At 48.2% G+C, this 12,716-nt stretch overlaps 1 protein-coding gene across 1 annotated transcript; it reads right to left on the bottom strand.

The window, feature by feature from the left end:
* Positions 1-3,705: 3,705 nt before the first annotated feature.
* On the bottom strand, positions 3,706-10,878 carry CACNG1 (calcium voltage-gated channel auxiliary subunit gamma 1). Its single transcript, XM_042864998.1, has 4 exons — positions 10,512-10,878; positions 6,658-6,732; positions 5,129-5,266; positions 3,706-4,434 (listed from the first exon to the last, which is right to left on the bottom strand). The coding sequence occupies exons 1-4, from the start codon at positions 10,750-10,752 to the stop codon at positions 4,208-4,210; spliced, it is 681 nt and encodes a 226-aa protein (XP_042720932.1). The 5' UTR covers positions 10,753-10,878; the 3' UTR covers positions 3,706-4,207.
* Positions 10,879-12,716: the final 1,838 nt, after the last annotated feature.

Here is a 12,716-nt window from a genome sequence, read left to right as displayed (position 1 = left end):
TTTTCACGAGGAAGGTCTGGGGGTCTCGTGGGATGGAGTCAGGTGAGGGTGGGAAGTCGCCAGGAATGGAGAGCGGTAACGTGGAGACAGATTCTGAGGCACTGTTTATTCTTCTTAAGGTACAGGACTTCTGGTGTTGAGTAAATGTCACTCAGGTATTGGCTATCAATGTGCTAGTCCATAGCTTGATGTTTTTTCTTGCCTGCAGACGTCAGCATATTTGTAGGAAGAGCTCTGCTGCCGCTGAAGTCTCAGGCAGAATTTCTTGGTCCCTTCCTGCCTCACTCCATTAGTTCTCTGCTCCCATCTGCTGTGTGCTGCCCTTCCTGCTCTGCAGCACACCCAGGTACCATGGACCCACCTGGGGATGCGTTCAGATGTGTCCACAGTGTCATCATAACCAAAAGTGTGTCACAGGGACAGTTCCCTTCTCCATACTCCGTAGCATAAATCTTGACCCTTTATAATGCTTAGCAGCTACTCACAACCTCTCCTTACATGTTTCCACAATATAACTACTGCATAACTGTTATGCATAAAAGCTGACTAATTAGAACCGAAGCCCTTTCATCCATATTTTCTCCTGGAAGTTGACGTCTGGTATACTTTGTTCCATCATATTTAATTGCATGGACTGTGGCACCACTGACCCTTAGCAGTATGTGAATATTCCACTGACTTTACAAACCCCTTGAGCATTATTCCCTACTTTGATTAATTAATGTTTTGTTCCCAGATTTGTCAAGTACAGCTGGTTTTTTTTTGCAGAACTTTTGCTCTATAAGCACTTCTTTTGCTGCGTGTACAATGCAGCCACTGTAAGTAGCACTAAGAGCAGAGTTTGACCAGACAATTTTTCCTTTTTAGAGTGAACTGAAGCATATCAGAATCTGCACATTTCCAAGCAATAAACCCATGATGCTTTATGCACTGTCACTCAGCTCTCTTCATTTGTTTTGTTGCTTGAAGTTTTTGGTTTTCCTGGAAAAACTGTGGACAATTAACCTGTCAAATTGGCTGGTGATGATCTATGGAGCCCATAAAAATGTGTACATCGTATTCCTTGACATGAATTATGGGTTGTTTCTGCTGCTGTAGCAATATTTGCTCGACTATCTTTTTAGTTGCTTGTGTCAGGAAGCAGGGATTGAATCATGCAATGTTGTTTTCCTTCAAGAAAAGCAAAGAGGTTTACAGCAGATGTGGGAGTGTCGGTTGGGTGTGGGGTTGTGGCAGCTTCAGGGGACAGATATGAAGTGCCCTGTACAGGCATGTTGGATTCCAATCTACATGTTGGTCAAAGCCAAGACGTGATGCTCTTTTCTGGGTGATGATGGAAGGAGGAAATGATTTGATTTGGATGTATTCCAAGCGGATCCCATTGCTCTGTGTGTGATTTATGGCACAGAGCATCACGTAGTCCCATGGTTGTGGACTATGGCAGTGCGGCATTCAAAAGGGCACTGTCCCACCATGCAAAGCTGATGTTTATTTTAAATGAAGTTTGTGATGAAGTTTGGTCTATAAACATTTTCTGCACAGCGGTTGGGTTCTGAGCATGCACATGGAGCCTGGCGTGGATCCGCAGAGCCTGCTGCATCCCACAGACTGTGGCCCTGCTGCCTGGCCCTGCTTTCGGTGCTGGCCTTGTCTGGAGCTATCAGCCCCTCTGCAGTGGGCTCTCATGGCAGGAGGGTTAACACACAACTCCCGCCCTCCAAGATGTTATTTTTTTATTATTTCCTTAACTTAGAGCAGATAAGATGTAAAGCTTGGTGAGTTTAGGAGCTGGGGGAAGGCAGCTCTACTGCTGGGTGTTTGCTCTGAGCAACGTGAATGCCAAGAGGCTGGAAAATGTCTGGATCCAGGCCAAAGCCCAGCACCCAGTGGGAAGCTTTCCATTGCCCTCACTGGGGCTTGGGCAAAGTGTGTCAGCGTTGGCACAAAATGGACACATAGGGGATAGGTGAGGCTGAGAGATAGGCCTATCTGCAATACGTTTGTACATGCTTGTGACTGTCAAAAAAACTGGTTTCATCACTAAGGGGAAGAAGCAGCTCCTTGCAACACATTGGGCCCAACGACCGTCCTGAAATTATTTCGTCACTGAAACAGCTTTGCAAGAAGGAGCTGATGTGTGGGAAATGGATGAACCAGGGGTTTCCATCTCAGTGCTCTGTGCCCAAGGTAAGGCTGTTTGCTGGAGGCGGCTGAGCTGGGGATGCCTTTGTAGCTGCCAGCAGCTTTGCTTATACAAAGCTGAGGTGGTGTTTGGATATCCCAGCCTGGGGTCAGGAGGAGCGCCAGGTTGCTCTCTGCCATGGCAGCGTGTGAAGGAGCTCCCTAGAAACTGCCCTCTGTTTTCCCATGCAGCAAAAATGCAAATTGTGCACGTCAGCCTCCTGCACAGAAATAAGATTTGAGAACCAGTTAGCATTTCATGGCAGTGCAGTGACAGCTTGAAGACTTGTGATATGTCTCATTACAAGAGAGTTCCCCAGCTCATTCCCAGCTCTGAGCACCAACGAGTGCTTCATCCCCTAACTTTACAATATGCATGTTACTTGTAGTGCTTTCCAACTTCAAAGAGCTCGAAAAATATTCATGCCACCTCACAAAGGGCTGTGTTCTCACCGCCACTTCTCTGAGGGGAGAGCAGAGACATGCAGGAGCTGCAGCGTGGCTGGCAGCAGGGCCGGCCCCAGCCCCACTTTGCTGCATGATTTCCCAAAGCACTGCGATGCGTCACCATTTCAGATCTATTCAAAACAATCAGAAATTTTCTTTGCTGGATTGTGGGGTTGTTTTTTTTTTTGGGTGATAAAATGGAGGACAGTGAATTGCAGAGGAAATGAATAGTTTCCTTTCCTCCTGCTTTTTAAATTGTTGGGCAAAGGAAAACAAAACAAAACACTTTTTCCTACTCGAGGGGAGAAACAATCAGAAATGCTGAATAGACTTTAAAAGCTGAACTGCCAGTAGCCAACAGCCATGGGCTTTGGGCTGCTTGGGGCTGTGGAACAGCACAGAATGGCCCAGGTTTAAGGGACCTCAAGGATCACAAATTTCCAATCCCTCTGCCATGTGCAGAGCCACCAACCTCCCCATTTCATACCAGCCCAGGCTGCCCAGGGCCCCATCCAACCTGGCCTTGAACACCTCCAGGAATGGACGGGGCATCCACAGCTCTCTGGGCAGCTGTTCCAGCTCCCTGTGTTCCTCCAGGTGTGCACAAACAGCCATGCACCACTGTTGTGTTTTTGGGGCCAACACTCCTGGGTCCCTTTCTTCTTGTCAACTGCCTTGAAGGATTTCTCCTGGTGCGTAGTTTTACATACATACGCAGTGAGTGTTGTTAATAGGCCTATTCACGAGGCACAAATGAGAGCTCCAGTAAACACCATTTATGGAATTACACTGTAATGCTGGACTTAGAGGGGTTGATGGGCTGGGTGATTCATCCATCAAATCAATTTCCAGAAAATAGTGCTACCAGAAGGTTGTGCTTTTTATTGAGGGAAAATACCACTCTTAATGTTCAGTATGCCTTGGCTTTGCCACCAAAGTTTAAATAGAGCAGAAATTATATGTTGCTGTTTTTTTTTTTTTTTTTTTTTTTTTTTTTTTTTTTTCTGTGCTTAATTCAAAAGAACGGAACTGTGTGGTGTAAGTCTGCAGGTTAAATGTTCATCCCAACGCTAGACAAGGTCTTTTGTTCATCTTTATTCTAACAGCTTGGTAGAACAGTGTAAGAATCTCCTTTGTGTTTGGGCAGTGAGCACCTCATCGGGGGTGTTTGGCACAGGGGGGGAGGTGGGCTCCCACAGGGCTGGAATTCTCCCTCATGGAGCTGCTCTCCAGCCCCAGCTATGCCCTGGGGAAGCCTTCTGCTCCATGACATGAGCTGTCCCACGCTCGCTTTCCCCAGGTTGTATTGGCACAAGGCATCCCAAATGGCAAAACAGCCTCTGGTAGGGGGAGGTGGAAGAGAGCAGTGCCTTTCACCCACAGTGCTGCGCTGAGTGCTCTCTCTTCTTAATATTAACAAAGGAAGGAAAGAAATGAAGCAGTAGTTACAATTGAACGTGCCTTGGTTCATTAATGACTTAGTTAACGGAGTGCACATCGTATAGTGAGATCCCGACATCTTAAAAAATACAAATTTTATCAAGACACTCTCTGGCTTCTCCCGTGGCTGTGGGGAGCATCAGTGCTCAGGTTCTGCATCCATGCAGGTCTCCCAGGGGTTCTGGGGGAAGCGGGGCAGCGCGATGAGGAGGAGGACGATTCCGAAGATGAAGAGCAGGACGAAGGCGGAACAGGCGCAGGCGAAGGACCAGGAGTAGCTGTACTCCATCCAGACTGTGTCCTTGCTGTCGATCATCCTTTTCACAGACTGTCTCATGACTTCCACGGAGATGATGATGCAGAGACCTGAAAGAGATGAGAGCAGTGGATAGAATAACCAGCTGCCAGTTTTCCATCCTTAACCACCTTTCAGCAAGCTGTGGGACTCACAGGTGAGCCATTGACTAGAACGTTTGAAGGAACAAAATGCCAGCAAATTCAGACCTCTGCTATCACCATGAGCACAAGTGTCTTGTTGAGCATTATATTTTGGGAGGGCTTGAATGGGAAACCTGAAGTGATGGAATAATTGCGTGTCTTATGGCATTTTTCCAAAGGTAGAATAAGGGCTTTATGGAGGTGATAGCTTACACCTCTGCCTTCCAGTCATTGTGGTACAACAAGGTAGCAGTAGCTCTGTCCAAATGTGATCTTATTTTGGGGAGGCAGTTACATATTTTGGGCCTGGATCAGATGTTTGGTATGAGCTTTCATGTGTTGCTGTGTTTAGAATAAATGAGATAGAACAGCGCGTAGCTCTGATTTAGACCAGGGCCTGCACTTAATGTGTCAGAAATGCCTCTTTTAAAGGCAGTTGGAAAAAATTCAGGCTGCTGTGTGATGCTGAGCTGGAGCAGCACACAGGAGCACATCATCTTGTTGTGAATAGGAAGAAAATGCCAATCCCTGGGCACTTTGAGCAGTGTTTCCATCCACCCAGGGTTTATCCAAGTCTCTCAATGCTGTGCTATGTGCTGAGGGCAAGCAGCAACCCTCCTACCTGCAAAAGTGTAGAACATAGATGCTGGCTTCAGCAGGTAGTCCCTCTTCTTCTGGAAGGAGAAGAGGACGCAGATTGTTCCGATGATTGCAAAGCCAACGCTGAAGATGGCAATGGCTGCAGCTGAAATGCTGTATTCTGCCAGAGGAAAGCAAACACCAAAAGCATGTCAACGGCTGCACATTTCCAGTGTGTTTCCATCAGCCGTTGTGATTTTGTGGTAGGACACTCAGAAAAAAGTGTGTCCTCTCGTTGCTGCAGAGAAGGGGCTCTGAGAAATTGAGTGTTTCCCTCAGGTAAAAGCAAAATCAAGAACCAGCTGCAAGACTTTGGAATGCAAAAGCCATAAAAACAGGGAGGGAAAGTACTTAGGAACATCCTCAGGAAGACCAAACGGTAGCTGTGTTGATCTGAGCAAGCTTTGGGCTGGAGCTGCTGCAGCTCTGCTGTGAAACTTACTGCTGCAGGCTTACTGTGCTCCACGATCATTTCTTCCATCCCTCCATGCTTTGCTCTCACAGCAGGCAAGCAGTTCTGTGCTATTTCTGCCCAAGGTCTGCAGGCCTGCACCAAGGCCCCACACATGATGCTGCTGTGTCAGTATGGGATTCATGTGCTCCATAGGGCTCAACATCTGAGCAGGCAAATGAGGCCAGAGGTGACGTGTTGGTGTGGGCTTTATTTACTAATTTTTCTGTAAGATAACGATTTCCAGCTCTATGAGGACTCAGCTTCTTCAGGGCATAGGATGAACCCTCCATAAATGCCCTGCTGGATGCTCAGCTCACCAAGGAGTGCTCCAGACATTTTGCCCAGCTTTAATTCAGCTGTGTGGACGAGGAACAACTAATTGGGGAATTCAGACCTTCCTTTGGACACTGAGTTTCTTTTCAGATTAGCTTAATATTTAACACATGTAGCCATGCATGAACGCCACAGTGCCTGATGATATTTGCCTTTCAGACCATTTAAAAAACCAAGTCTTCCAGGCAAAATCATGAGGGATCGTTTTGCCTGTTACTAATTAGCTCCCACCAAAATGTGAAAAGGAAAACGTATTGCTCTTTGTTCTCATGGCCACTATTTCACTATGATTTCCCTAACGTGACACTTTTCAGCTGTCTTTACCATGTGCTGGAGCTGCCCCATGGACTTAGTTCCAATGTGAAATTGTTCACTGATGTCTTCTTCCTTCCATGGTGAGGGCTCGAAGTGTGGCAGATAGGGGTGGTGCTGGGATGCTGTGGGGTGTGCTGGCAGTGTGGGGTGGGATCTGATCAAAATTCCTCTCCTGCTTTCCATGAAGCCAGAATGGAACCTTCATTTTGGGGACCCTTTCACTCCTTTCCAGGCTGGATGTGGCTCTGGGCAGCCTGGTCTGCTGGTTGGTGACCCTGCACGTAGTAGGGGGTTGAAACCAGATGGTCATTGTGACCCTTTTAAGCCAGACCATTCTACGATTCACCTCCATCCCAAGTGCTCCTCGGTTTGTGCTGTTTTAGGGAGAAGCTTTTCAGGGCTATTCTTACCTTTCTGGGTGGTGACTTCAAATATCTCCGAGCTCTGTCCGGGAGTGAAGTGCTTGAAGTAGGAGCAGTTATGAGCTGAGAGGAAAAAGGAAATTTAATTCTATTCACTTGGAAACAGCTGATAAAATGCAGCAAAATGGGATTTACTTTCTACCGATGTAGCAGACTTGCAGTGTTTTTAGGATAGGTACAAATGGGATCCCATTCTTGCTGCAGACATGCAGCCAACGCTGGATTTTTTTAAAAGCAATAACGGCAGCAGGAGGCAGACCTCGAGGATTTGGGTCTTGATCTATCAGAACACTGCAGGAGGTGCTCAAGCAGCCCTGACAGCTGTGCTTCCCCAGGTGCCCTCTTGGGAACGCTTCCTGCAGAAGAGCAGCTCAGAGACAAAGCTGCTGGTTGGACACCTTCCCCTCACACCGCCGTGTCAGTCACACTGCTGGACCCCAACCTGGCAGCAGCACGGCTGGGACGAAGGGTGCCTGCTATTTATAACCCATTTAATTGGAAGCCTGGAGGCCCGTGGAGATGGGAAGCAGTTGTTTGTAGGGAATTTGGCTGGAAATGTGCAACCACAGCGTTCTGCTGAGCACTGCCTGCGCTGTGCTGGGCTGGAGGGGCCTCCTGCACCCCGGTTTGTCCCTCTGGGGTCACCAGCTCCACCAACACCTCTGGTCCATTCAGTAATGGAGCTAGCACTGGTTTCCGGGAGCCAGCATCACAAATTGCATTTGTTGTTTATTCTCAGCCTTCCTTTCTCGTGGTGAGGAGGTAGCAGAGTACTCTGTGTTACCTCTTGGGTTCTTTTGTTTTTTGCTGTCACGTAAATGGCAGGTTGCAGAGTTACTGATTCAAGGAAGGTTTACTTTCCCTCTCCCAGGGGATAAGCAATTCTAAGACAGTGTTTTTGGGCCCATTAGTGGAAGATTCCTCGGAGATGCTGTTATCTACTTGTTTTAAAAGATGAATTTTATTCCATCTGCAGCTTCTCCTTGCTGAAGATTCAGTTGATGTTCAGCTCTGGCATCTCCTGACCTGTTCTATATTATTCCTGGAGGAAACATAGCTGAACTCAGACCTCAATGTCCAAAATTGCCTATTTTGAGGCCCAAAGCAGAGGCTGCATGCCAGTGCCTGGTGTCAGTGAGGATTTGGTGACACAGGCTGGGGAATTTTTCAGCTCCTGTGCTAAAGGGAGATGGGATGCAATTGGCATGCTCCATCTTGGGCTGGTTGGCTGCCCAAACGTGAGGTGAAGCCAGCAGCAGTGCAGTGGCTACACGGGGATCCAGCCCTTCACTCCATAAGGCTCAGTGAAGGGGAATGCACAAAAACCTCTCACAGGAGGGAATTGTCTGCTGTGAATGTGTTGTTTTCCATTTAAAGACACGTTGGTGCACTGCTGAGCTGGGAATATCTTTATCAACAAGATTCCCTGTTATTCAAGAGAACTGAGGCACTGCAGTCCCTCTCTGGTGCCATCATGAATTAGAGAAAAGCCCATTTGTGTCACAGCACATTTACATAATGGATAGGATTTAAATTGAGTTTTATAATGGAAGAAAATTTTGTGGCGATCTTTGTTTCTCTCCACCCCTTAATTACATTCTCTCTGCCACAGGTCACATGCTGATGGAACAGCCCATGGGCTCTGCAGTCATTTAGGGCCACTGTGAACTTTGGGGACACAATGTGTGGTTTATCACAAACTGTCCTCCCTGCTCCAGGGTCACCTGCAACCCTCCTGGCCCCTTCCCTTTAGATCCATCATTGCTGGGGGGACACGGTTGTTCACAGTGGGGAACAAGGCAGACCTGCTGGCAACCTATTTCCTCTGGTACATTTCCTTTCTATTCCAGATGCTGGCATCCATGTTCCTGCACTTACCAGCTTGTCTTTAGCCTGCTTGCAGCACATGTGAGCTACAGAGCACCCATCTCTGCTGCTGCCCTGAGCTAGCAGGACACTTTTGGGCTGTCCTGGAGGTGGATGTGAGCTGTGTTCCCCGCACTGCCCCAGTGTGCTTCTGATAGCAGGTGAAAACATCTCTGTATTCACCTGAATTTTCCCAGCTTTTATGGCCCTTTCCTCAATCTTCATCTTATAGTAGGACACTGAATCCTTTCCAATTTGTCAGCGTCCTCGCAAGAGCGCTGTAAAATTTTAAAGTCCTGCCTAAATCACAGTTCTGCTCTGTGGATTGCAAGCCAACACATTCTCTACTTTTTGAGCTGTGCTGAGCTCAAAACCCAATAAACAGTGCTAATGGTGCCATCCGTTTCTTTCTCAGGGAGTGGCTGGTAAATGCTCATTAATGCAGTGATAAATTCTGATGTTTCTTTTCCAGCCCTGGCAGTGATCTCTGACCACGTCTCATGATTTCCAGGAAAACCAACGTCTGCATCTCCACTCCTGTTGCTCCATTTGGGTTTCCCTGATGGCTTCAGGCTGCACAGCTTCTCTGTCCCCTCCATGGACTGAGATCAATCCAATGAGCACACTGAGCATTGAGCAGCCCCAGCCCATGGGGCTGTGCTCTGCCACCTCCCCATGCTGTACGAAAAGGGGATTTGGGTGTTGTTTTTATGACAGAGGTGAGAATGCAATGAGCTCTGAGGTCCCAGATGCTGCTTATGGCTCAAGATATCATCCAAAATGCCAAGTATTTTTAAAAACAGCGAAAAAGCTGCAGGCTGTCCAGTGTGGGGCTCAGCTCCCTGAGGTTCTTTGCAGTGCTGGGCTGGGGCTCAGCGCTCTGTGAGCACATGCTGATGTCTGTCAAAGGCAGGAGCTGCTTTCGTGCTGCCCTGGACGTGAAGCTGCTGTCTGCAGACAGCTGGATATTTATGGGCTTTATATTTACCCTGCGGTTGTGCCATTTTAGTGTTTATAGACCAATTTCTATGGTTTTCCTTCTGTGGATGCTATGCTCCCCACGTGAGGAAGGGTGAGGAAGGGCAGAGTGTGAGCAACGTGCTCCTGGGCACACAACCACCTCTGCGAGAGGCAGCAAATGACACACTCCCAAATTTGGTTTGAGGCAGATCTGAGCGCTGCGACTGAGCCCTGCTCTTCAGAACACATGATTTGGCCAAATAGGTAAAGAACTGTGGTAATACCAGCAATATACAGCAAACACGGGCGCTAAGATCGTTTACAAGAAGTTTTCGAGTATATGCTAACGTATATATTTCATTTCAAGCAGCGTAGCTGACATGAAGGCAGCCTGTTTTTTCTGTTCTGGAAGTTGTCCAGTTCCCTATGAGCCTCCTGCAGTACAGTCACGGATGGGAGTGTCAGCGCACGCGGCGCGAATGTTGCTGACTTGGCACCGCAGATGGAGCTGAGCCCTCTCCCCATTGACTGCACTGGGGCAATATGGGGAAGGAAGAGTGCAGGGTGCAGCAAGTTGGTTTTGAACCCCTTTTTGGAGCTTATGACTCCTTTTTGGAAGCTGGCAATGTAAACGGCAGCTCCCTGCCCTGAGAAATGATTGTTCTTGAAATTGCTCGGGGATAATCTCATGCTGGCCATGAGCAGGCTTAGGGGATCCAAAAGTGCAGCCACGTAGTTGAGCCCAGTCCTATAAACCCTCCTTCTGCCAAAGCTCTGCCCGCTGCTGCCAGTGCACCTGGGTGCTGTGGGACGTCAGCAAAGCTCGCTCCATCCCAATTCCCACCATGCTCGACCCTCTTGCCCTCCTACCCCGTGCTGCCGTTGCACTGGAGCCGATGACACAAATGCAGCCACAAACACGCAGCTCTGTGCAGCCCCGTGGGCCACGTTTTGTCCCCACAACGTCCCGCAGCCTCCCAAGCAAAGTGCACACAAGGGCGGCTGGCCGTACGTACCTCCGGGCAGGCTGATGGGCCCGCAGCCCGTCTCTTTGGCATCTTGCTTCTGCACATGAATCCGCTTCGTGCAGAGCCGCCAGAGCCCAAAGTGAGCTGCCTCGCAGGTAGCATTGAAGTCCTCCACCCTGGGGCTCAGCACGGCCCAGTGGTCTGTCACCACGGCTGCGAAGAGCAGCGAGATGCCCACCAGCAGCACACAGAAGGTGAGCCGCACCTTCAGGGCTTTGGTCTCGTCCATCCCGTGCCGGGATGTGGCTCCTGGACTGTCTTCCCCTGGGCCCTGCTCACCCGCAGCCTCCCCACGCGGGCTCCCGTCGTCCTGGCGCGTCTGAGCCTCTGCAAATGTCAGCCCCAGCTGCTGGGCTGTGTCAGGAGGCTATTAATGCACAGAGTGAGGAAAGCTCAGCTTTCCGCCCTGTTCCATCCCGCGTTTGTTTTGGATTCCCACAGCCAAGCGGGTGCTCCTTCGGAGCCGCTACCGCCACTGAAAGGCTCCGTTCTGCTGACTTGCAGCATGCCCAGAAATAGGCATTAACGGGATGATTAACTTTTCAGCTAGGTTCTAAACCATCTGTGTTTATAATAGCGGCGGAGCTGCGTTCAGTCTGATCCTAAATAGCTTAATAACAGAGCCAGAGCCTGCAAAGTGCCTGCACACGCCGGCAGCTCGTGGCTGTGTCTGCTTTGGAGCCGGGTGCTGGCAGAAGGGCAGGCTCTAAAGGATGTGCCAAAGGAGCCAATTTATCTATTGTATTGCTTGCTGTGACTCATATTGACTCGTGAAGGTATTTCGAGATGTCTGAAGGAAGGTGCTGTGGTTCCCTCCAGAAGGAGAGAAAGGTTTATATCTAGTTTAATTTCTGAAATATTGTCAAGTTATATTATTATAATGCCACTGGAGAATGGTTGGGAATAAATGGTATCTGAAATCCTTTCCATCCCAAACCATTCTGTCATTCCATATTGAAAGGATATGCTCCAACTCAGAGGGCAGTGAGGAGCTGGCAGTGCTGCCCGAAGGGGATACAGATGTTCCATCCCTGGGGGCACTCAGGGCTGGGCTGAGCTGGTGGGGGACTATCATGGCAGGGGGTTGGAACTGGATAATTTTAAAGGTCCCCTCCAACCTAAACCATTCCATGATTCTATGATTGGTTCTATGAGACACAAAGGTTTGGCATTCCTTCAGGGTTTTGGGTTTGTTTTTTTTTTGTTGTTCTTTTTTTTTTTTGCTGGAAACTTCACTGAAGTTGATTCTATTTCACATTTCTTCTACATCTCCTTTGCCCTGAACACAGCCCTCAGCTCTAGTTTGAAGACTGAAAGAACCTTTGCCAATGGCTGCACCATGCTGCACCCATGCAACAACAGTAAAACGCTGCAGTTTTTCACATAGATGCAACTGGAAACTTTTGCCACCTTTTTTTTTTTTTCCTGGTTTATTTTCTTTTCTCCTTCCCTTTGATATTCCAGTTGATTGTAGAACTAATTTGATGATAATGTCACTGCAGAGGCCACTGTGGAGGTGACATTCCAATTGTGATGTCAAACTGATGGGGGTGACAGTTCCTGAATGTCAGAAGGGTGGTTAAAAAAATGTCAGAGGAAATATCTGCAAATATCGTGTTATCATGTCAAGATAATGTCAACGCTGCTCCGCCACTGTTTTAATGAACACCCCAATTTGGTGTCAAAATAAAGGTGCAGAGGCGCCAGATCAGATTAACGAGGACAATCTGAAGCAGTGAGTTAAGGGTGAAGGGTGAGTGTGGGAAAGGGGAAGAAAATAGAGCTGAAAAATATTCTTTCAAAGTAACTGGAATTGAAATGAGAATTTGCTCCTTTGGCAGCAGCTGGAAGTTCTTGCTGCTGAGGCAGCCCAGCGCTGTGCAGTGTTGGGTTGGACCAGCTCTGCCCTAAACGTTGGCTTTCCAGGGGTGGCAGCACGTATCTCCCTGGCTGAAAGAATTATGTTTCAAATGGCTGATGGCACTGTGTTTTCTGAGGCATAAAAATGCTATCATGTCACACGGAGGGAAATATTAAAGGCTTACATTTCTATTTCTTAACTGGAGCCAGGAGTTCTCGTGAAACTGGAAAAACCTAATGGGAGCAGACTTGAAAGTGGAAAAGGAGTGCATTAACAACGTAATGCCTTTTTCTTTTGAAGCAGTCTCTTGTTAGATTTCACTGGGCATCGGT

Source organism: Lagopus leucura, unplaced genomic scaffold (assembly GCF_019238085.1).
Source record: "Lagopus leucura isolate 7727_CA_CO unplaced genomic scaffold, USGS_WTPT01 Super-Scaffold_797, whole genome shotgun sequence".
Classification (NCBI taxonomy): Eukaryota; Metazoa; Chordata; class Aves; order Galliformes; family Phasianidae; genus Lagopus; species Lagopus leucura.
The sequence above is the reverse complement of the archived record's forward strand: the minus strand, read 5'-3'. Positions and strand labels throughout refer to the sequence as shown.